Source organism: Sinohyriopsis cumingii, chromosome 19, assembly GCF_028554795.1.
Source record: "Sinohyriopsis cumingii isolate HCF-2022 chromosome 19, ASM2855479v2, whole genome shotgun sequence".
NCBI lineage: Eukaryota > Metazoa > Mollusca > Bivalvia > Unionida > Unionidae > Sinohyriopsis > Sinohyriopsis cumingii.
Window position 1 is genome coordinate 46,854,133 of NC_142979.1, and position 24,349 is coordinate 46,878,481.

General features: G+C 33.7%; 1 protein-coding gene across 4 annotated transcripts in view; it reads left to right on the top strand.

The window, feature by feature from the left end:
• LOC149775643 (uncharacterized) overlaps positions 1-20,831 on the top strand; it is a 33,564-nt gene extending 12,733 nt beyond the window's left edge. For 3 of the 4 annotated variants that reach the window (XM_089943344.1, XM_089943346.1, XM_089943345.1), the window contains 12 exons: positions 741-758; positions 2,327-2,347; positions 2,709-2,738; positions 3,152-3,172; positions 6,651-6,668; positions 6,968-6,988; positions 9,614-9,640; positions 10,046-10,069; positions 11,465-11,777; positions 14,893-15,072; positions 17,448-17,725; positions 18,348-20,831. In XM_089943344.1, coding sequence (XP_089799470.1) covers positions 741-758; positions 2,327-2,347; positions 2,709-2,738; positions 3,152-3,172; positions 6,651-6,668; positions 6,968-6,988; positions 9,614-9,640; positions 10,046-10,069; positions 11,465-11,777; positions 14,893-15,072; positions 17,448-17,725; positions 18,348-18,831 — 1,435 coding nt within the window. In that variant the 3' untranslated portion in view covers positions 18,832-20,831. Of the gene's footprint in view, positions 1-740; positions 759-2,326; positions 2,348-2,708; positions 2,739-3,151; positions 3,173-5,618; positions 5,765-6,650; positions 6,669-6,967; positions 6,989-9,613; positions 9,641-10,045; positions 10,070-11,464; positions 11,778-14,892; positions 15,073-17,447; positions 17,726-18,347 lie in introns of those variants that run through there. The other variant, XM_089943347.1, reaches the window with a different exon arrangement.
• The last annotated feature ends 3,518 nt before the right edge of the window (positions 20,832-24,349 follow it).

Sequence of the window (24,349 nt, forward strand, 5' to 3'; positions counted from 1 at the left end):
GATTTATAGTGTCGCACATCATTTCCATGAGTTGTACCTTCTTTGGTCATCTTCTTAACATTGCTCTCTAAAAGCATAAAGTACGACAGTATTGTTCAATTTCCATCCAGCTGAATCAAGTTAATACGCGTCCTAATCAACGAAAAGTACTTGAATGAATTTATGAATTAGGGTTCTAGTGTTCCGCGGCATTGACTCGTGTTTCGGTCCTCAGTTGACGTCCTCCAAAGCTCCGCTTTTCATGGCTAACTTTACCAGAGATTATTGGCTTTTATACAAATTTGGTATGAAACTTAATTTACAATCCCGCTCTCCACGAATAAGCAATTTAGAGGCGAAATGGCCCCATGTCACATTATTTTTTATTTCGGTTTCACAGGAACAACGTTTTCTAGGATTATTGTGTTAAACACAAATTTTGTGGCTTCTTTTACATTGATCAGATCTTAGATAACTGTAATTTCAGACGTGAGATTAATTGTGATTATTTAAGTGCATGTTTACACTGTTTAACTTTTGCGTGAGTTTCACTTGCAGCCTTTTGCATTATCATTTTGCATAGTTACGGGCCATTATTGTCCAACACAGCAAAACTTACCTGTTTCAGACCCTGCTGTGACAATTTCTTCTACCGCTTATAGAAATTGCATTTTAATTCCGTTTAAATGACGTATGAATAATTCTTTAGCTCTTTTCCCATGTTATTTCCTTTATTAGTGTCTATACATTATAACTTTCAGACAAATACAAATTGAAAGGTAACTTCTCTCTCTCTCTCTCTCTCTCTCTTGCATTCACAACACTATTTATTTCATCTTCGGAATGGGTCTTACAGCACACACACACACATATTACACACGCTAACACACACACACACACACATGCACACACAAATATATATATATATATATATATATATATATATATATATATATATATATATATATATTCATTTATGTTGAAAATATTATATTTAAATCACTAATGACTTACTAATTCATATCATTGCTAAAAGTGCTCTTTCTGAGCGTGACGCAACCTGGCATGAAATGAGTGATACAAATCCTTCCCTTTAACAAACACTTACAACAAGGTATTGATGCTCCTAGACTGTGGTTCGAAACCAACAAAAATCAATCAAATACAGACAAAACCAACTGTGAGATAATTCGGTCAGAGCAAAGATTAAAGAAATTAAGGATATAAATATATTTGTTCAGGAAGCTAAGTTAATTAGCACAGAGATCAAGAACGTTTAGGTCTGATTATTGACAGGGTTTTATCGTGAGGAAATCAAATAAAGCGAACGTATTCCTCAGTATCCTCGAGAATGGCCTTAAGAACAAAATGCCTTCGTATGTGCCATAATATATGCTAAAAATATTCCTTCGATTATTAAACTCTGAAAACTAAACCGCTAAAATTACTACAAGTAAAGACCATCCATCTTACATTTATTCGTTGATTTATAGGGATTCCCTTTTAATAATAGAGTAAAGCACTTTAAAGCTCTTTTCACATATAGCATGGCCCTACAGTATATCAATTATCTCCTACTTTCGTTTTCCAATATCTATTGGTACAATCTGTAGTCAGTACTATACTCTAATCTTCACTTGGCTAACTTCAAATCCGCTTGGTACAAAAGATATTTTACAAATTGCAATACTCTTTTAACAGAGAAGCATACAAATTATATTACGATAAGAACGTGCTTCACAAATGTCTTATTTCTGATTAAGTCAAAGCACCAAGAAATTGCGATAAATGGACATACACCAAAACCTTCACGAATATCTTATTTATGTTATAATCTAATGTGTGTATGTATATTTTGTATGCGTTTTAATAAAGTATGCTCGTTTATTTTATGCATGTTTTAATCAAATTTGTGTATGTACATTTTTTATATGTTTTAATCAAATTTGTGTATGTACATTTTTATATGTTTTAATCAAATTTGTGTATGTACATTTTTTATATGTTTTCATTAAATGTGTGTATGTATATTTTATGTATGTTTTAATTTAGTGAATATATCTATGTTTTATGTATGTTTTTATCATATATGTATATATTTTATGCATGTTTTAGTGTAATGTTTGTATGTATATTTTATGTATGGTTTAATCAAATGTGTGTAGAGAGAGAGAGAGAGAGAGATGTTACCCCGTAAATTACATACATGTATTCGCAAAATTCCCAATTTTGTTCGCAGTCATATATGTTAGACAGAACTGGATCTCAGTAGTGCATATTAACTATTGCCTCACCTTTTATCAACATAAATGACACAACGTCTACATTGAATTCTTGCATTTTGCAGGGAGCACCAAGAAAACAAACGGTAAGACAGATTTTACTTTCATCTTACTTACATATTTATAAAGCCTCATATTGGTGGTACATAACGTTTAACTTTTTGTTCGCTGTAGATGTAACGTTTTTCTCATGCACCTTATGGCTGTTTTGTGAAAAGAGTTTGCTCCTCAAATTTAGTCGAGTATTTAAAATATTAATGGACAGAAAATTAAATGTATGCGTTGATCTCACGCAACATTATTACAAATTTATTACAAATTTTAATGTAGGAATGGTAAATTTTCTAGAAAATTATATTCATGTTGAAATATTGCAATACTTCCTGATATGGAATATGTATTGGCAGACATGTGCTTGATTCATTTTTTAGGGTTGATATTTTCCAGATATAGTAACTGGTTCAGAAATAAATACGAGTGAGTACTCTCTCTCTCTCTCTCTCTCTCTCTCTCTCTCTCTCACACACACACACACACACACACACACACACACTCACACACGCACACACACTGATACACACTTGTTGTATTTAGGCAGAAAAATGAACTTGTAATTGAATAATTACCTGTAATGCGTAAGATCACAATAATAATATAAATAAACCATTTGACTCCTAGGCTATCTATTTCTTTCTATCTCCTTCCTAAATGGGGTTATTTCATATTGTTTAATCCTTCGATCCATCTGTTCGATACCCTATCCACCAGCAAGAATATGTATTACCTAGATTTTTAAATATTCCAGGCTTTTATATGTATTTTGAATTACATGTCCCTAACATACTTCAGGCTCTGCTAACCTTTGTTTTCTTTAACATTTTATCTTTTAGAACCACAGAACAGGACAGAATGTAAGTTTCTTGTATTTACACTGAAGCAATTTTTTAACCATCTTTTGTAAGGTAATCTAGCATAAGTTTTATTTATCCAAATATATTTCTGCAACAACACGGAACTCTGCCCTCATTGCATTCTGTAACCATTAAGGAATTCAAAAGCTAGGTGTAATTGCTTGTTTGACAATTATGGGGCTAGACTGTTGAAAAAATATTAATGAAAACCGACTGATTATATATATATATATATATATATATATATATATATATATATATATATATATATATATATATATATATATGCGTGTGTGTGTGTGTGTGTGTGTGTGTGTAACACAGGGTATTCTGATACATTCAACCCCCTTTTAGAGCGATGTGTGCGTATGATAATCAGTAGACTAAGCCTATACTGGATAGGATGGGGTATTTTGGAGCGTGTTCGTTCTCGCACAAAGTAGTAGTAGTAGGAATAAATACACGTATAAAGGCCAGATTATATACTTTTGCGTAGACCAGTTTAAAAATATTAAATTTAGTGCCATGTACCTTTCCTTGAATGGAAACAATATACCCTAGTCTGAAATCACGTACATAACCCTCTTTTAATGTTCACCATGTTTACCTTAAACACCTTAAAAATTGTAGAATAAGCGCACGCGAGCAACAGAGTGGAACACAAACATTATTTCAAAATAGCAAACCCTGGGATTTAAACACGCTGCATGCACAAATTAAACTTGGCCTGAGGACTCAGAAACTATCATTTTTCAGGAAATAAATCTGACCAAGAAGTTAAAAACCAAAAAAAATCACATTTAACTCGCCACGCAAAGTTTTTACAGCCTCTCATCTCCATAGCATTTCCCATGTATGTAGTTAGATGACACATATTGTCGTAATGTAGGCTGGTCAGCGTACACACAGGGCTACTGCTTTAGCAAATTATCGGGCTAGAGCGGATAGTAATTTGTTAGGGACAGTGGGGACTATGTAGAGTCAACATAGGAAAATCAGTTCTGATCTTAAGTCTGCAAGCTGTATGAATTCGTCCTGCCGAGGTATGCTATTGCATCCTTTTCCTACAATACTTTTACCCTCAAAACAGAAACACCATTTATTCTTTATGCTCTGGTACACAACCGTCGTCCTTTCTTTCTCTCTTATTGGCCCCTACCATGATAGTTGTCCATTGACAACATTCTTTATATTCAGATTTCCTTTTTTTAAAATTATATCTGTAAATGCAGAATAAATAGGTAGTGGCTAAGGCACATTTTCTTTCTTTTTTCACCTACACGGACATGTCTTGTCCCATTCAGTTATTTCTTTAGGTCGATGAAAGAAACCTAGCATCGTCCCCTATTCTTTCAGAATGCTATTGTTGCGCATTTTTCAAAGAAGGAAACTGTTGCTACTTTTCCTTACACAGGAAAAGAGATTTGAATATATATATATATATATATATATATATATATATATATATATATATATATATATATATATATATATATAACTTGACATCTCTGCAAGAACAGTTTTCGTGAAAGAATATCAAATGAATTCTCACTCATACAAAAAATGTAAGTAAGTTGACTGCAGCAGGTAAGGACACTCAAGAATTCACCAAACTGTATCCTTTAAGGGCAGATTACTTTTTATATAAAGGTCATGTAAAGGTCCTGTTTATAGAGATGCCCGCTAAGATAGATACTAGTGTTGTTAATTATGAATCGATCTGTCAACCAACATATTTTAATGACTTGCAATTGATTCGTCTGAAGAACTTGTTAAATATAGACACATCGCTACAGAATTTATATTAACATCTGAAACATAATCTGAGGAATTACTGTGGTGACTTCCCTTAAAGACGATTTCCTACTATTGCTTCATGTATCACATTAGTGGAACAATGGGGAATCCTAGTCAATAGCATCATTTTGATTTGATAGGAATCAGAGTTGATAGTCACGAAAAAAGTGTTTTAAAGCAGGACACACTTCAAATGCTTATTGAACATCAACTCTGCTGATCCAAACGGAAAAAAGTAAATTGACTGTGTAATACACTATTTTAGTACTGCGTTATGGTTTTCATATTAGAAGCCTGATAAAACATTCTTTGATGAGCACTTGATAGTTGTGTAGTTTTTGTGTGCGTGAGATCTGAACATGAGCGGTCACTCAATTAAAGTTGTATCGTGAATACATGACCATGCTCACGAAACATTTCAAAATGCTTTCCATAAATTGAGATATTTTGGATGTTTTCTTATAGCTAAGTTGATAATTTTTCACAGAAAAAAAGGGATCAAAATAGTGCGAGAAATTTTGAATTTTATGCAGTGAGTCTTGCATTATACCGAATGAAATTTGGAGGATTTTCTCTAGATTCAGGAAATGACTTAACTCCTTTTATAAGAATTATAGAGGTTTCTATATTTTAACTTTTAAAACTAAAAATGACTCTCTCTCTCTCTCTCTTATCCTGATCAAGATGAAGTAGAATACTAGCTTGAATAGAAATTGTTGAGAATGCAAGTGTAACCAGCGTCTGGCCCTGTACCCTCAAATCTTTGTGAGTCAGGCGCATGCACTCAAGTATCAGGTCAGAACAATTGTATATTCTGTAACGATGTTCGATGTAAAGCTAAATTCGGTAACGATGTTCAGTGTAAAGCTAAATTATGTAACGTTGCTTAGTGTTAAGCTAAATTTTCTAACAATACTCAGTGTAAAGCTAAACTATGTAGCTTGTTCAGAGTAAAGGTAAATTCATGAAATTTCCAGGCTTTCGTAACTAAAGTATGTAAAATTTCAGGTAGATGGATTATGGGCTCTGAGCATAGTTTCAAAATGTGGAGTTTTGTGTTAGGGTTGCTGATTCTTAATAATGTATTTTGAGAATCTGACGGACAGGTGCAATGTGCTAAATTCGAAACTAACAAACTTCACTTTAAGCAACTGTCAATACCTTGCTTAGGATTTTTTTCTACGCAAAATGTATATTGAAATACAGCACAGAAGCTAAAATAACACTAAGTCATATGCCTATTTTGTGTGTCCATTGTATCAAATGAAAAATCAATGAAGATATATGTTTTGTAAAACATATGTGATCGCAATAATATCGCATTTTTGTTGGTTCATGTGGAAGTCTCATGTTCAATATTTGTCACACAAATGTATTTCGGGTTTTACCAAGGATTTTCTGAGTTTAAAATATGTACATTCGTGTATAACTCGTTCCACCAATCCAGTTTATATAAATTCTGAATTAATAGTTTTCTACTATTTTTATAGCAGTATGTATAGTTTGTGAATATGAAGGGAAATAAAACTTATGGTTTTCGTGTCTTTTTAAATAAGGACAATTGACCTTCAGTAAACTCATTAAAGGGCATTGCGTCATATATATGTAACATATTCAAAGATTCCAAGTATGATTTGCTCGCTTCAGAACGGAATGTTTTCATAACTGTGTTTTCTTTCAGAATGTTCGAAGAAATAAGGTATTCTCTCTCTCTCTCTCTCTCTCTCTCTCTCTCTCTCTCTCTCTCTTTCTCTCAAACGATCGATCGTTCGATCCATGACTCGATTTAAATTGAACTGAGTATAATCTGCTGATGGTTAAAAAAACCTAACTAATTTTATACCAAATGCTTCAGGAAGATTCTTCATTAATAATCCGTGTGTTAGTTCATATAAAATCACATGTTAATTTTGATTTATATTACGACACGATATGAACCATGCAATACGCAGAGTTTAATCTTAATTTATATTATTATTATTATTATTATTATTGCAGAAACTTGTTCCAAAGGGCTAGGTAAGGTTTGCATTTGCATCTAAAACTAGAGCACAACATGTTTCGAATACATTTTTAAAAGGAAATTGAACTAAGAGAAATTTACGAAACCAAAGTTTAACTTTTACTCACTTAATAGTAATTGATTTCTTCTCTCTCTCTCTCTTTATATATATATATATATATATATATATATATATATATATATATATATATATATATATATATATATATATATATATATATATATATATATATATATATATACTGTTATGTATATGTATATTTAGTTTGTATTACTTGATGACCTTTTTTCATGATTCTATGTTATGTATATCTGTACTTTGTACTTAATTGTGTCCAAAATCAAGTTAATGGTGTACCTCCAGTGACATTTGTTTAAGCAACATAATACATAGTTAACAGTGAAATTTCAGATTAGCATGACAGATTACTTCCAGAAAATGGTAATTGCAACCTAGTTCCAGTGGAAGGTGTATAAAGTAGTTTACTTACGATTATTCGTTCTCGCCTTAAAATCGGAAGCAGTATTAGTCTTTTGTTATGTCTAGTTTTAATTTTGGGGGATTTATTTAATCAAATTATTATTCACTGGAACGAGAAAGTGCTTGGTAATATTCTTAGACTAAAACATTTCTTTGGAATTATAGGAAATTCAGTCAGGGACATTTTTGAAAGCTATTATTGTGATACATCAAAAGACTATTATCAGATCGCTACAATTCAGGCCACTCACATTAGTACGCACTAGACAACAGACACATCTGTATATTTAATAGGTTAATTTATGTGAACTCCTCTGAAATTCAATTGGGACTTGTGATAAACATTTACTACTATTTGGATTTTGATGCACAATACTGTAAGTTATTTTTATATTTTCAGTTTTATTCTAGGGATATATATATATATATATATATATATATATATATATATATATATATATATATATATATATATATATATATATATATATGTGTGTGTGTGTGTGTGTGTGTGTGTGTATGAGACCACATTCTCAATAAAATGCTTTGCGTCATTATATATTCTCTTTAAAGTTTGATAATCGTACTACTATGAATGTATGCAGAGAGAAACGCGTTAATAAGAAATAAATTATATCAGTGAAAAGGAAAACAATTACAATGAAGCATTTTTCTTCTCTTTTTCTTTTTACTTCTCGATCGCCCGTGCTTTTTGAAGTGGCTTTATACAACAGTTGCGAAGAGATTGATTAAATTATATATTCAACCAGCACATGGGACGACTTGTACTCTTAAAGACATGTATGCTACAGTAATCATTTTGATCACTACATTTGCCGATCAAATCGATTATAATGTTCCTATTATCCAGTATATTTATTGTATAAATGTAACAAAAAGATTACGACTTGTCCGTCAGATAAAGCCAGTTATCGGTATGCATATATATGTCGAAAGTTTGCAATGCCTGACAATATTGGAATCTAATGGTGCCTATATTCAGTTTAATATTTTAATATTTTGTGTTCGTTATTACCTGTTTGGAAGATTCAGAGGTTTCGAAAACTGGGGACCTGGGTTTATTATTGAGGGTACACTGTATGCACAGTCTTTGCAGAATTTCCTAAACCTAATTTACTAATTGTTCACTTGAGCTTCATAAAACTTGAGGTCCTGGTGTGTTATTAACGTCCCACGGTATGCACTGTCCTAACAGAATTCGATAAAGCTGTTGACTTAGAATACTTATTGAGGGTCCACAATATGAATGGCTTAAGAACCTTTTCAATAAGTTGGACTCTATGGCTTGTTATTGAGAGTCCACCGTTGCAAATTCCCTGAACACCTCAGATCACATTTTCTCCTCTTTCCCGTCTCCGATTTGAAACTGGAAATAATCAATAAGATATTTAGAAGAAATAGTGATTTATTCGCAAAGTCTTTTTGCCCATGACGTATGTGGTAAATACATTCATTGTAATAATTATCAAATGGTAAACTGTAAATTTTATGACATTGTAACGAAAGTTCCATTTGACTCTTGTTCAAAGAAAGCAGAAGGGTGTAAAATATTCATGTTCTGGGTTATGCAGACACTTGTTGGTTATTTCCTCTATTTAATTTTTTTGCATGTGGGTTAACGTATAGCAAAAGCCACATAGATCCATAAGTTATGGTAAAGGTGGTGTATTGTTGAATGCTTATACATAAAAAGACATAATTGTGGTCTGAGGCCAGCTGAACTTAATAAAGCTGGGGTTCTATGCATTTTATTAATGCACCGCAGGAGAGCTTCGCAAATTTGGGGTTCTGTGCTTCAAATTGCGTCTCATTGGAGAAAATTGAAGGTGGGGGGTCCTAGTCTAGGTTCAAGGGTCAGTTATGTTTAGCATTGAACCAAGCTTGTAATGCTTCAAATTCTAACTGTGCTTCTGAAAGTTAAAAGCGTTAAACACTTTTCGGTATCTGTAAATGTGTCTATATCATGAAAAGGGTGAAGTAATTCTTATCCCGCTATTCAATATGTAAATTCTACACCAATACTACGGCAGAAATCGTTTTCCTTAAATTGTTACGAAAATATTATAGTCACACAATTATACAGCAAAATGTTTGTATTATTATACATGTGTATTTACAGATCCATTCTTGATGATAGATGGATAAGGTAAGCTTCTGCGCCATGAATTCTTTTGTGAAAACCTATTTAATTTCACCACAATTATAACAATTAAAGACCAATCGTCAGCAGCGAGAGAGAGAGAGAGATAGTAAACAAAGTACAATCTTAAATTTTTCAGACTGTTATGAAGTAGCTTCTACAAGGTAAATCAAAGAGACCAATCAAAGCACATGTTATGTATTAAAGTATGTCATCTTTAGTTAAATCAGTTATGTAAAATATGTACTTATGCGCAAATAAAATAAACATTTTTAATTGACCTTTATTTATGGTTAAAAGTATAGAGCAATATTCTTTACACGTGTTCGTTGTTCTTTTCCTTGAATGAATTTTACGGACTATCATTATTGACTGTATGATTATTTTCCATGAATACTTATTTATTTTTAGGAGTCAACGCAAAGACGTCATCTGGTGAGTGGTGTTGTAGCAGCTTGGTTATCTCAGATGTTTCAACTGATAGATCTCCAGGATCCGTCTACTTATTAGAATTGCCATTGATGCTAAATTTTCCACCTAAAACAGGAAATTCTTTGCCAAAAAGGATTCAGGATTTAACAATTTTAACTTGTATTACTTATATAGTATCAGTCTGGCATGTGGAGGAGTATTCCGAGTTTCCAGTTACCTTTTCGAACCTCTTTTAGATATTTCCACAGTTATGTTGTGGTAAGTGTTCAGAGAGTATTCCCTATCCAAAATACGGAAGTTGCAGAAACCACGCCTTAGATTAAAATGGGACAACCAAAATTAACCGACGTTGTATCGAACTTGACAATTCTGATATCGATAGGCATGTGTCTAGCCTTTCATAACTGTCTGAATATCATAACAAAGATCATAACAAAGTATTGCAGAAGCTACTACAAACCAGCCGACTCAAATTAACACTTAAACCTAGCTAGTGGTCAGTGGGCCATCGAAAATAGAGTCTGTTAATATTGGATGGAGTCTCTTTTCAATTAATTAGTCATCTATTCCACTGAGTTCTGTCTTTGCAGATGGAGATTGCTATTAGTGTCTGGTAATTTTGACATGGCTTATCAGCGGGTATAACTCGTAGCATTATTCTAAGACGTTGTTAATAAATCTGCGTTTCTAAGAATTTCATTTACAATAGGGTCTTCCTTAAGTAAATGTCACATGCTCAAACATCACAGACATTTTTGCAGTGGATATATATATTTACACAAATTGGGAAACGTGCATCAAATGGTAAAGTGGGAAATTTGTGAACAGTAAATTCACAAACTATGAATTACAGATCAGAACTATTTATATTTTTAAAGCAAATGCTGGTGAACAGGTGCACTTAAATGTTTATACACTCGCGCACGCACGCACGCACTCACGCACAAATACATATATGTATGTAAGTATGTATGTATGCATGTATGTGTGTGTGAGACAAATCTACAGTCATTTTCATATTATACATTCTCGCAAATTCTTTCATCTTTGTCTTGTCGATTCTAAATATAATATTAATGTGATATGTGAGCAATTACCCAGGTTGATATGAGCAAAACATTTTTATTTCAATGCAATTTCATTCATCACTTCGAACAGCCAGATTATTTTCGAGATACTAAACTAGTTATATTTTGTGTATCCATTTAAATTGTTTTATTAAAATAGTGTGATAAAATGTCGAAGATAGGATTAAAGCTCATTCACAATAAATCCCAAAACTTCGTTGAGTAGCATACATCAGATATGTGAATTAAACGTGAGTCGGATTTAAAAGGCTAGACTTTTTCACGAATGGCACAATGACACAATATGATTCCCACAATGTACAATTTTCAGTGAAATCGTTCTGTACGATGATCCCAGAATCACAGCACGAGTTCAAACATCTATGGACAATAAACTGGACAGCATCAAAGCGGAACCATTGTCTAACAAGGATCGGACCGAACTATTATTCGGCAAGACACCTTCATCGTTTTCTGGAATGCAGTACATCAGCGACATCTATCGGATCACGGGAGGTTTCAACTTCAACGTTCCTTGTCGTGTCAGCATGCAACTGAAAATAAAATATAATGAAAAAATCAGTGATTTGAAGGCAGTTGTAAGAAACAGTGACAAATGGATAGAACTTCCTGCCATTCTAGAGGTAATTGTTCGGCAATCGATCCTACCATAGAAGACTTTTGTCCAAAGTCAATTTCATGTTCTATTTGCCTTGAATCATTGATATTTTTAATTTCTATAATCAACTAATACATAGCTAAAATATTATCCATGTGCATGTGTCTAATATCAGGGTAATGGTTAATAGAAGTAAACGAATTTGTTTGGGTCTGGGTAAAGGTAATTCGAATTCCACTATCAATATACCTGGCATGCCTGATATATTCCACATTCTATATAATAATTGAATAACACACCTTCTCGTCATGACTGAGATTTTGTCTTATAAAGATCTGCAAAATTCCAGAATGAAACTTTCGATTAGTTAGTAGATTAATTTTTTAAAGCTTAATGTGACCTTAGGTCAAGTAGAAGACTATATAATCTTGTTGCTGGAAAATTATTTAAGATATTTAAGCTCTTAGAAGAATCAAACATTGTATTATTATTGTGTCCAGTATTTAATTTTGTCTGGAATTTATTTCTTCAAATTATTTCTTCACTGAAAATACAACGTTTCTTCATAAATAACATTTGTACAAATAGAGACTTGAATTTATTGAGAAATTTCAAATAAAGATATATTCTTGGATTGTATTATTGTGATCCAGAAAAGACTGCTGGCATATCACCATTACACGCGCAACCATCGGCACATCAACACTTTCAGCGCTGGATATATTTTGGGCTTCCACTAAAGTTATTTAGAACTCTATTCATTAGAATTTGTGTCTGTAATTCTAGGATTATTTGGGACTTATTTTGCAATAAAGTATGTTTCGTTTCTTTACATACTCACATTGTATTCAAGGGACATATATTATTTGTTGAAATTTAAAAAATTTGCGGTTCTCACTCATTTTATTCCTTATTTTAAGGTCACATATTCATAATGCAAGAAACTCGTACTTATACAGTCTTCATCTGACTATTATATTGCCACATACAGCCTCAGGGACTACATTAGAAATACATGATAAGCATCAAGAAACTTGACTATATATATATATATATATATATATATATATATATATATATATATATATATATATATATATATATATATATATATATATATATATATATGGACAGAAGCTGTTATGGGTTATAGAATAGTCTGCCATCTTAAGTCCGTCTTTTGGTATTGCTTCTCCTAAACTGCTTGGACTTTGACATGAAAGGTTACACACATATTATTCTATACGTCTAGATGGTACTAAAAGTGGTGTCGCCATGAGAACGATATTGCCGTTACCTCGACCATCTTGAAAATCTGGTTGTCGTAAATCCACCTGTGCTGACAGTTACTTATACACAACGTTTTCATTGAATGACTTGATCCTGAATGAAAATGATGCCCTCTAAGTCCATCAGTTTAATGATGTGTATGATTTTATATCAATATCGTACCCTTAAATCATGTAACAAGTAACTCTCACAATAAACGAATATTAAAACTGAACACCTTCAGTTGAATAGGCAATAGCAATCGATGAATAAGGAATTTACAGCTTCAACCAGTATAGTAAAACAGCGCCTGAGAGAATACTTGTCGGGTGTTGCGTTCTTATATATCGCCCGCAGTTATTTGTCGCCCGTCATCAAATGTCTCCAAAATCTGGTTACAGTTTATTACTAAATGTTGCCGTGCTTATTTGTCGCCAGATTTGTTAATAAAGTCCTTGCATTTTAAGATATGTGTTTTAATGCGTTGGCTAAGTGCGGAAAGATTACTGATATTACAGCGTTATCTTTTATCATTCTTTTCTATATATTAAGTTTTTCTTAGAAAATCAGTAGTGAGAGGAAGTAAATAATTAAACAGTTTATAGAAAGATAGAATGAAGGATTATAGTAAATTTCCCAATTTTTCTTCTATTTACACCTTTTTTTTTCTAACAGGATAAACATCAGATTTATTCTTGATCTTGTTCTCTTTTTGAAATTTCATTTCCATCGTTTTCTCTCCAGCTATTCCTATATTATGTTTATTACTGAATTTCATAGATATAACTCAGTCTTGGACTCTACCTTAAATATTTAATTAAACTATCTAACAAATTAAATTTACGGGTGAGTTAAGATCAGATAGTCAAATGGTTGAATCGAAACAAAATTTGTTTAAAAAAATAATAATGAAGTAAGTGCTTGAACCCTTACCAAATGTCGCTACAGCCGTCCTCTTCTTATACCAAATTACCAGGAAGACAAATCTATAAAACAAGCTTAAATATCCAACATGAGGCTAGGTGATATTAAGAAATGATGTTGGAAAATCTCCCCCTGAAACGCATACAAAACAAAGACGAAGAAAAGAAAATTGTAAAATCGTTAAGGTATAAACGTTGTCAGCATAAACTACGTATCTTTAAAATGTACAACACCTTCTGAACTAGAACATCATCAAACAAAGTATCAACGGAAAAGCCTCACATGAAGTATCTGTGGAACAGTAACACATGAAGTATCCATGAAACAGCATCACATGAAGTATTCACGGAACAGCATCACACGAAGTATCCATGGAACTGTAATACATAAAATAACCTTGGAACTCTAATACATGAAGTATCCGACTGCAAACAGGTTGCATCCATTAAGTACCTCTGACGACATGCATTATGACGAATTGCACTTCAGTTTCATCCTAAACCCGCAGATGGATTGTTAAAGAAAACGATTTTTGCAGTCTGATATGGTTTTCGGATACTGAAACAAATGGGGATGGAAGTTTATCAACATTGGGTTTTTCTATTATCTCAACTGCATCGTTTTCACTTTATCGTTCTTTTCTATATCCATCTCTATGGATTTTGTTTAAAATGTAACATTAGTTAAGAAAGAAACAATGAAATTAAAGGAAATATATATCCGTATTCCTTGAACGTGATAAGCACATTTTTCTTTGATGGATGGCAACTTTTGGTAACAATAATGGCGAAATTTAAGCACCGCGTGATAACGTACATAACCATATTGTGTCGTCATTTAAGAACAGGCGACAAATAATCGCTGCCGGCATTCAAGAACGTAGCACCCTACCAGCTAGAAGCATCAGTAAACAATACCTCACTCATAGAAAAACGTTTTATTGACAGAACGGACACGCAGTATTCGAACTTAGTAGCATGGATTGCGTGTATGTCGTCACCGTTCCCAAGGCAACGGAGGCTGAAGTAACTCAGGATGGTTACGAGTATTCGTCTGATGCGGACGACAGAGTCTGTTTCAGAGTCCCAGCAAATTCCGTGGACCAACCCACTGCCATATCAATCAAGGTTAGAATCCGTCTGTCTGTCTGTCTGTCTCTTTGTAATGTTTAGTCTATACATTTCACTGGTAAAGTACTTGTTTTAGATATGTCTGGTTCTGACTAAGACTTAAAGAGTCCTCAGGTAAAATCTTCCTGTTGCTACACTGAAGACCGCTTCCCACCAACAGCTGTATTTGAGAAAAGTATATGCTGAAACAAATCACGATGACAAAACATTTTACAAGTATGCAATTTATTCAATAGATAATGGAACATTTTAATTTTATTGCGTGATTATGTGTGAGATATTTAATTCAAAATTGTATTTAATAAGATACGAAAATCCTTACGATCATTTCCGTCATGATTTAATTCTGATTAACTAAAAGAAGTTATAACATAAACTGAGTAACTAAGGCTATACTATATATATATATATATATATATATATATATATATATATATATATATGTATGCATATATGTATATATATAACAGATCCGGGCAGACCTATATTCTCCGGTAACCGGCATCCAACAGAAAGGATATCAGAATATTTGGATCATGTTATGAGACCACATGTCCACAAATTACCATAATATCTTCAGGACACGACCGATTACCTCATAAAAAACAAAGCACGCGAACCATTGCTGCCAGATGCATTGCTTGTTTCCTTAGACGTCTTATTTTTTATTCTAACATCCCGTACAACGAAGGGATACAGGCGTGTAGAGAAGCATGGGAAACTAGAACTGTAGACAGTCCACCCAGATACTTCCTAGTCCAAATCCTGCGGCTTGTCCTAAAACGCAATAACTTTAAATTTAATAAAGAAAACTACCTCCAAATTAATGGAACCGCAATGGGTACAAAAATGGCCTCTTTGTATGCTAAAATGTTTATGGGAAAACTGGAGGGTTAACGTTTAGCTTCGGTTGAACTTACACCATACCATTGTGTACGCTTTATCAATGATATATAAATGAAGTGGCAACATGGAAGAGAAAGTCTGGTTGATTTCATATAAAAGTCAAACAACTTCCATCCCTCAATAAAATTCACGGCAGAAATCTCCAACTCAATCCAGGCTTACTGGACACAACCAGACTGGTAGAAAACAAACTCCATACAGACATCTACTCCAAACCAACCGACAAATACCAGTATCTCCTCTCAAGCAGCTGTCATCGAAAACACTGCATTAGGAACATCCCATATAGCCAGGCACTGAGGATACGCAGACGATGAAACATTCCTAAAAAAAAAGTCTGGCGAGCTATCTAAACATTTAATTCACCGAGGCTGCGATAAAGACCTTATTACGAAGGCAACCCAAAAGACTAAACAAACAAACCGCGATGACCTACTAAAATACGGAAAGATGGAAAAGGCTGATAGAACACCATTTATTCTGACCTACCATCCAGACAACCCCAAAGTAAGTAAAATCATCGGGAAACACTGGCCCATCATGGAATCGTCGGACACACTTAAGTTAATCCTCCCTAAAAAACCTGTAGCCGCCTACTAGAGACTAAAAAACCTCAAGGACATCATAGTCAGGGCGACGCTAACGCCAATCACTAATCAAGACTACACTAGTTAATCTGGCCCCTGTTGTGATAAAAGTTGCAAAACCTATCAACATATGATAGAGACCAGGACATTTTCTAACACAGTGACTAGAGAAAAATTAAGCATACATGGCCCAAACGAAACGTGAAAAACAGGGAATGTCATTTATCTCATCACATGTAATATCTGTAGCCTTCAGTATGTCCGAGAAACTGAAAAGAATCAACCTTCATAGATCTGACTGGATGACAAAGAAGCTGTACAGAAGACCGGTCGCAGAACACTTCTCCTCCCCATGCCACATTTTCAGTGATATAACACTTATTGCAATTGCTCACAACCCCAACTGGAGTCCCCAAACCAGGAAAGAAAAGGAATATTACTGGATACTCCGCTTTAGAACATTGAAACCAAGCTGTTTAAACCAAGAAGACAAGAAAAAACAACCATGCACAAATAAAATTATCTTTTGCAGCCGACACATGTTCTTTTAAATAATTCTCTAAATTTGCTTAATAGCCTATGACTACTATAACGATAATAACAATGAAATATCCGGGATATAATATGCGCTTACATTAATTTACATAAAATAACAGATGTATTTGCCGTTGAAAAAGACTCATTAAAGAGTCGAAAGCGCTCAGGCTAGGTATATACATGTTTTGCACTGTTCATTGTCAGTTTATTGTGTATATGTAAATATATATATACATATTTATGTGTGTGTATGTGTGTTTCATGTAGCATGATATTCATTTCCGAAGTCCATTTTGGTAGGTTTGGTAGAGAAATCTTTCAAAATACCGGTTTCCTTATAAGGTTATGCACCCTGATGCCGAGGTGATGAAAAAAGTCCAGCAATCCAGGGATAAATACAATATCTTGGCCATATCCCCATGCCTGTGTGTGGAATACAAGGATTCAGATAAGTTTAAAAAGCAGGTAACGATAACTCTGCCCCTTAACCAGCCCCCCAATACTCGGGACTACGAGACACTGCTCCTAACATTGGGAGAAGATACTGTATCTAAAGTGAGAACTGCAGTTCGAACCGGAGACAGAGACACTGTGTCCTCGGAAATGCATTCGCCAAAGATGTAAGTTCCTCTTTAATTCAAATGAGTTTGAATTCTGTATTTTATTTATTTTACTTTGCTTACGTTTTACGTTACAATTCTGCATAATGTGCACACGCCGATTCAATTTAGCGCAGATCTTTGACATGTTGCATGCGGAGTCCACAGTGAAAGCTGTCCATTTAATATGTGCAACCACTCGCCCTCATTCATGCAGAGAATCGAACCATGAAGAACTATACAGAACCCATAATAAATGCAAACACTGTACTACGTATTCAGAATTTCAGATTAAATGATACGTGTACATACACAGCTTTATAACAGAGCCATGTGCTTTTAATATCGGTAAACAACATTCTTTGTTCTTTCACTAACATCCACCCTTTCGTTTATTCCAGTGATTTGTTTGCCTCTTTGGATATAAAAGTACTACGACAATATGAGTCATTTTCTTTACTGAATACCATCCCAATTTTTCTTGGTCCGTTTAAACCAAATAAATATCATTTTCAGATTTTCCAGTTCGGATTTATACAAATAAGAAAAATAAAGTTTTGTAATACATGCTTAAGGTTCGACCAAAAAATGAATAAAATGGTCAATGTTCTTACAGTATGATTTTTATTTTGCTACATTACAGTCAGGTGTATGTCCTTGCTAAGAAGACAGCTGACGTGAAGCTTCTTCACGATGAAGTCTTGCTGAACCTTGGTCTTGCCAGGTATTACAAGGTACTCTCTTTCCGTGACTCAAAAGATCTCAGAGCCCTCCTTATAGAGTGTACACCAATGGAGAAGGTACAGCAAGTTATCGACGAGCGTAAGAAGGAAGGCTATGTTCTGGAACGCAACGGAGGTCAATCTAATCCACTGCTTTTACGTCAGGAACAGCGGCTTCGAATGGACATCACGGGAAATATAGAAAAGGATGTCACATTCCCACAAGTTGCATATTTCATCACCGTGTTATTCGGAGCTGAAGACAAGAAGACATTCTTCCCTTATAAGATCAAGGGAACAGTTGGAGGGTCACATTTCGGAAACCTGACTATATCGTCCGATAACTTTAAAAGGGGAAAATTATGCTCAATGCATTTTGATCCTATGTTTGTGACAGGTAAATAGCTCACAAAAAAATAGGGAATTATAAATTACGCTAATTACACGTTCATCTCCATAGTACATAAACTGAACCCATACACCCAGAAAGGGTCCATGCTATTACAAAATAAGTTCTTAAGTTGTAAAACACTATTTTTGATGTAATTAGTATTGATACTAGTAGAAGTAGTTACATTGTTTGTTAAACTCTTTGTATGACTGTTTTACGTATAATTCAGCTTAGAGATACGTATGTATGCTTGACACATTTTCCTGAGTCTAGGTTGCAACAGTGAGAACTAGAAACAAAATAAAAAAAGAACGATTAATCATCTGAATTTATTGTCAGTACTCTACTACATTTGGCATTAAAGTTGTATAAATTCGTTTGCTAATCTCTGCAGAATATTCCCGTCAAGGCAAGAAATGCATGTATTGTGTTGCAAAAACTAGATTCAAACATACACACAACGGAATTAATCAAAACACTACGTAATGACCACATATCATCCCTTCCTTGATGCTTTGTAAATGAGGTTTCCAATCCACTGAAATATCATAAATTGTGACTTTTTAAACGGCTAGAGAACCTAAATTATGGTAGATAGTTTTAAAAACGTGATGCTCCTGTATTTCGTCATTAAAAAAGAGAAATATAGTTTTAAAAACGTGATGCTCCTGTATTTCGTCATTAAAAAAGAGAAACAATGGTTTCCTTTTTATTGTCGATAGACTACATCAGACTAATTAATTTACAGATTTATACAAATTATTTGGAAAAATATGTCGTATATAAAGATGGGTATTTAATTTGCGTAGAAACGTTTACCTTAGCTTCTTTTAAATCACTCTACAAATCTATTATTCAGGATACGGTACTTAACTCAATATGTATATACTGTCTGTTCTGGAAAATGCATTGCTACTATTTGTATCTAAATAACATATCTTATTTAGAGGAGTAAACAGAGATATTTTTATTTGCATTGCTCTTGTCATTATCCGTTGTCATATTGCATAATATATATGATAATGGAAGAGAAAACGTGATGTTTCTTATGGTACATATACTACTAAAATATTAAATCTAAATTTAACGTATGAGCTGTTAACAACATAAATTGCTTTTCAATAAAACAGTGTTACAGTTAACTTTGATCTCGCACTTCGGGACACTGAGGCCAAATATAAACCTGCTGTGTCTTTAGCCTTCTAACTTTTACCTAACATCTAAGTACGTACATCTCGATTTCTAACATGATGCCAAATTCATCCATGCTGTGTCTTTAGCCTTCTAACTTTTACCTAACATCTAAATACGTACATCTCGGTTTTTAACATGATGCCAAATTCATCCATGCTGTGTCTTTAGCCTTCTAACTTTTACCTAACATCTAAGTACGTACATCTCGGTTTCTAACATGATGCCAAATTCATCCATGATGTGTCTTTAGCCTTCTAACTTTTACCTAACATCTAAGTACGTATATCTCGGTTTCTAACATGATGCCAAATTCATCCATGCTATGTCTTTGATCTTACTGCTCAATATTATTCGTATGTTAAAAGATAACAGGGTATATCTTGCAGCTCTCTAAAGTTTATAACTACTGTCTTTTATACTGTTCATGCAGAAGCCAAATATTGGTACACGTTTCAACTATTGTTCGACATGTTATGCATCCAGTAAAATGTATATAGAGCAATCCTCCTCCTGACATTTTTCTCAGTTAAATGATACACGTACCACTAATAAGCAGTTGCACGTCAGTCCCTGGGAGAGTGGGTATTTGCATACATGCGCGTGTGTCTCTCAGTGGTAACCATGTAAAGAATTGTATTTTAATAAGGGCATGTTCAATGTATTAAATAAAATTTAAAAATCTCAACGTCACAATATACATCTTATGCGTATGTTTCTTAACGTATTCATTAACGTCATGTCTCTCTAAAGTACAATCATTAACGTGTTTCGCCAAAGCAAGTGCATCATTACCAGTCAATAAATCTAGTAAATATTGCAACCATGTGTTTTGTAAAGTCTTTTTTCACAATGGCTTGAGTATGCTAAAATTATAACAGGTTTTGCCTTTCTTTTTTGAAAAAAAAATAGACCTATGGTACGACACATAACAAATACTGAAACTTTATATAGGGATTCATATTTTCATATTTCTGCTTATAATTACTAGAAGAATTAGAGTTAGCGAGAGAGGATAAGATTGAACTATATATATATATATATATATATATATATATATATATATATATATATATATATATATATATATATATATATATATATATATATATATAACAATCTGGCGAATAACAATCCTTTCAAGTACACTGGAGTCCCCAAACCAATACAATTATATTTTGCAGCCAACACATTTTCTTTTAAATAATTCTCAAAATTTGCTTAATAGCCGATGACTACTATAACAATGAAATATCCGGGATAAAATCTGTTCTTACATAAATTTACATAAAATAACATATGTTAAGGCTCATCAATTTTTATGTCAGTACAAATATTTTCCAATATCAGCAACAAGCTGAAATAAACAAATAAACTAGTTGACAAATAATAGAGTTAAAAGTTGGAATTCCTGTAGAAGCAGCCATGTAAAGTTTCGCAAACATAACCGTTTTTCTGTTTAACTTGCTTGTCTTGTCTATGTTGTGTATTTGCTTTTGAAAAAGACTCTGTAAAAGCGCTCAGGCTAGCTAGATACTAGTTTCGCACTGTTCGTTGTCAGTTTATTGAATTAATATATTGTCACGTTACCTGTCCGCGATTACGTAAGTCAAGAACAATGGAATTGGCTAGAAGCCATGTATATATGTTAGAATAAGCGGGTATAGTGGTCCAGTTAGTAATTGTTACGAGAGCCCCGCTTTTTGGGTGAGAAGTTGTAGCAATAACTCCGGGAAGACATTCGTGAATTGGCGGGAAAACTTAGGAAATTCAAAGGAAGGACAAAGCTTCGTAAATGAAGCTTTTAGGGGACAGACTTCCGGTGTGGTTTAGTCCCGAGTCTCTAGGAGAGACGGAATAGAGACTAGTGGAGAAGTCGATTGGGAATCGAAGGATAGTCGGAGAGCAGAGTCAAGGAGGAGGAGGTAAAGCAGTCGAGGAGGAGAAAGTGGAGAAGGAGCAGTGAAGGAGAATGAGTTATGAGGGAAGTCGGAAGCAGAGAAGGAATTGGCGGGATAGGAGAGATACAGATGAGTAGAAAACAAGGACAGTTGGAAAAGCGATCTCATACTAAAAATCACAGGATGCAATAGGTTATCACTTGGTCGAGAGGAAGAAGAGTGATTGGGAAATTATTATCATTTGAATATTGAATTGTATTAAATTGTTATTCCTTTGAATCAACTAATGATACAAATTAAATATACATGATAACACTAATTTTTTTAATGTATGAATTTCTCCTGTATAAAAAATCAGCTAAGAATACGCTATCTCTCATTTCGGACTGATACACGTGTACATTTGTTTGAAATGAAGAAGGCGTAGAGGCGTTTCCCACTGTGTTGGTATGTTATATCAGATAAAATACACTCGCAATGAGACTATTATGAATCAACTCACACCTGAAATACTATCCGAAACATTAAAATGCAATGCACTATTGTTTAAAAGACGAAACAGAATGAAATGATTCAGATATTCGTCTGGCATGCTTGATTAGACATCAGTGGGATAGTGGCACAAGAAACTTATCAATCGAAAATCATTTAGACCTACAGACATTTTACAATCTAAACATTTTTGTGGGCTTTAGAACATTATTATAGGTCAAAAGTACAATTACAAAATAAAGCATAGGTTATAAAACACAAATACAAAATAAAGCATCAAATAAATTGCATTGATCAAGGAATTCACAGTTCAGCATTCTAGTTCCTACCAAGCTAAAATTCTTTTTACATTAGATTTCTTCGTAATTTCGTCCTTGATGGTATGAAAGCTAGATGGATAGAGTATTGGTATGTCAGATTGATTTATCCCTAGACTTGAAAATATGTTATTTTAATAGGTGTACGTGTGTACTTTCTAATATATCTGTTTTAAGATATATATATATGGCTATATAGCGAATAACTTTACAACATCAATGGCAAGAATGTTTGGTCTAACGGGGGTGTGTGCATGTAAAACACTCAGTAATCAAATCAACACAATATATCGTAACCAAATCGCAGACCTAGTATTCTTCTTGTACATGAAATCGGAAAACATAACGTAAGCATATATAGTGGAATCTCGCGTTACATTATATCAATATATACAACACAGATATTACTATCATACAGGTTAGAGAATTTTTTTATTCGTACTCTACAGAGATTCGAACCCAGTTTAGCGAGTAAACTGCACCCATCGCCTTGCCTGCACACACCAATCCATATTCCATCAGACTAAGCACACATAACCAAAACATGATGGAACTGAGTCATTGTTATATGCATTCGTGTGTAGCAGACACTCGCTTGACGACCTCGTAATTATTTTCATCTATCTACAGAGTCATTCTGGATTCCTATGAAAGAAATCAGGTATATAAGATTAATTATAGAGAAAATATAAGTATTCAGCAAACGGAACGGAAAATGCTACCCCTGAATTCCTATAGAAGAATGCTTGATATTTGTAGGCAGAATTAATATTTAGTACAAATAATACTTTCAAACAGGTTAGAGTATTTTTTAATTCGTACTCTACGCAACTGATTCGGTTATATATGTACTCGTGTGTAGCAGACACACTCGCATAACGACCCAGTAATTGATTCTCATCTATCTACACACCTATTCTGGATTCTGGACTCAGTTGCATCATTGTTAACAATTCTAAAATATGCTTATTATAGTATGTGAATTGTTTGTATGCTAAATTTGAAGAAAAACAATATTCTGTCATTTCGCACAATACAGACAGAGATACATACACAAGTAACATATACCTAATTTATCCACGTGCTTATTTCATCATCTGAAGAAAAAATGGTCGGTTATAAATAGCATTTAACCACTTTATATCTTTGAAATAGATCTAACGAAGGACACAAGATTTTCACAATTTGGATAAAATATACAATGTTACGTTTTACTTCAGCAAATTTCAAAGGTAAATATGGCAACATGACTTTTGACCCTGTAACAGACCAATCCAGTTAGCCGTGAGAGTATCTTAGTAGTAAATGGGGATACCGTAGGGACTAGGGGACTTACCATTAAAAACATGAGAGTTGTACCGTAGGGACTATGGAAAATTTAACATTAGAGAAATTTTTTTGTACCGTAGGGACAATGGGAATTTAACATGGGACTATAGTTTGGGTCTGTCTAGGGACAAGGGGAATTGAACAGGGGAATAGAGTTTGGGTCTGTCTAGGGACAAGGGAAATTAACATGGGAAATTGAAACAGGGATGGGACTATAGAGGGACAATAGATTGGGTCTCTCTAGGAACAATGAAAATTGAACAAGGTGGGCCTGTATAGCGTCAAGGGGAATTGAACAAGGG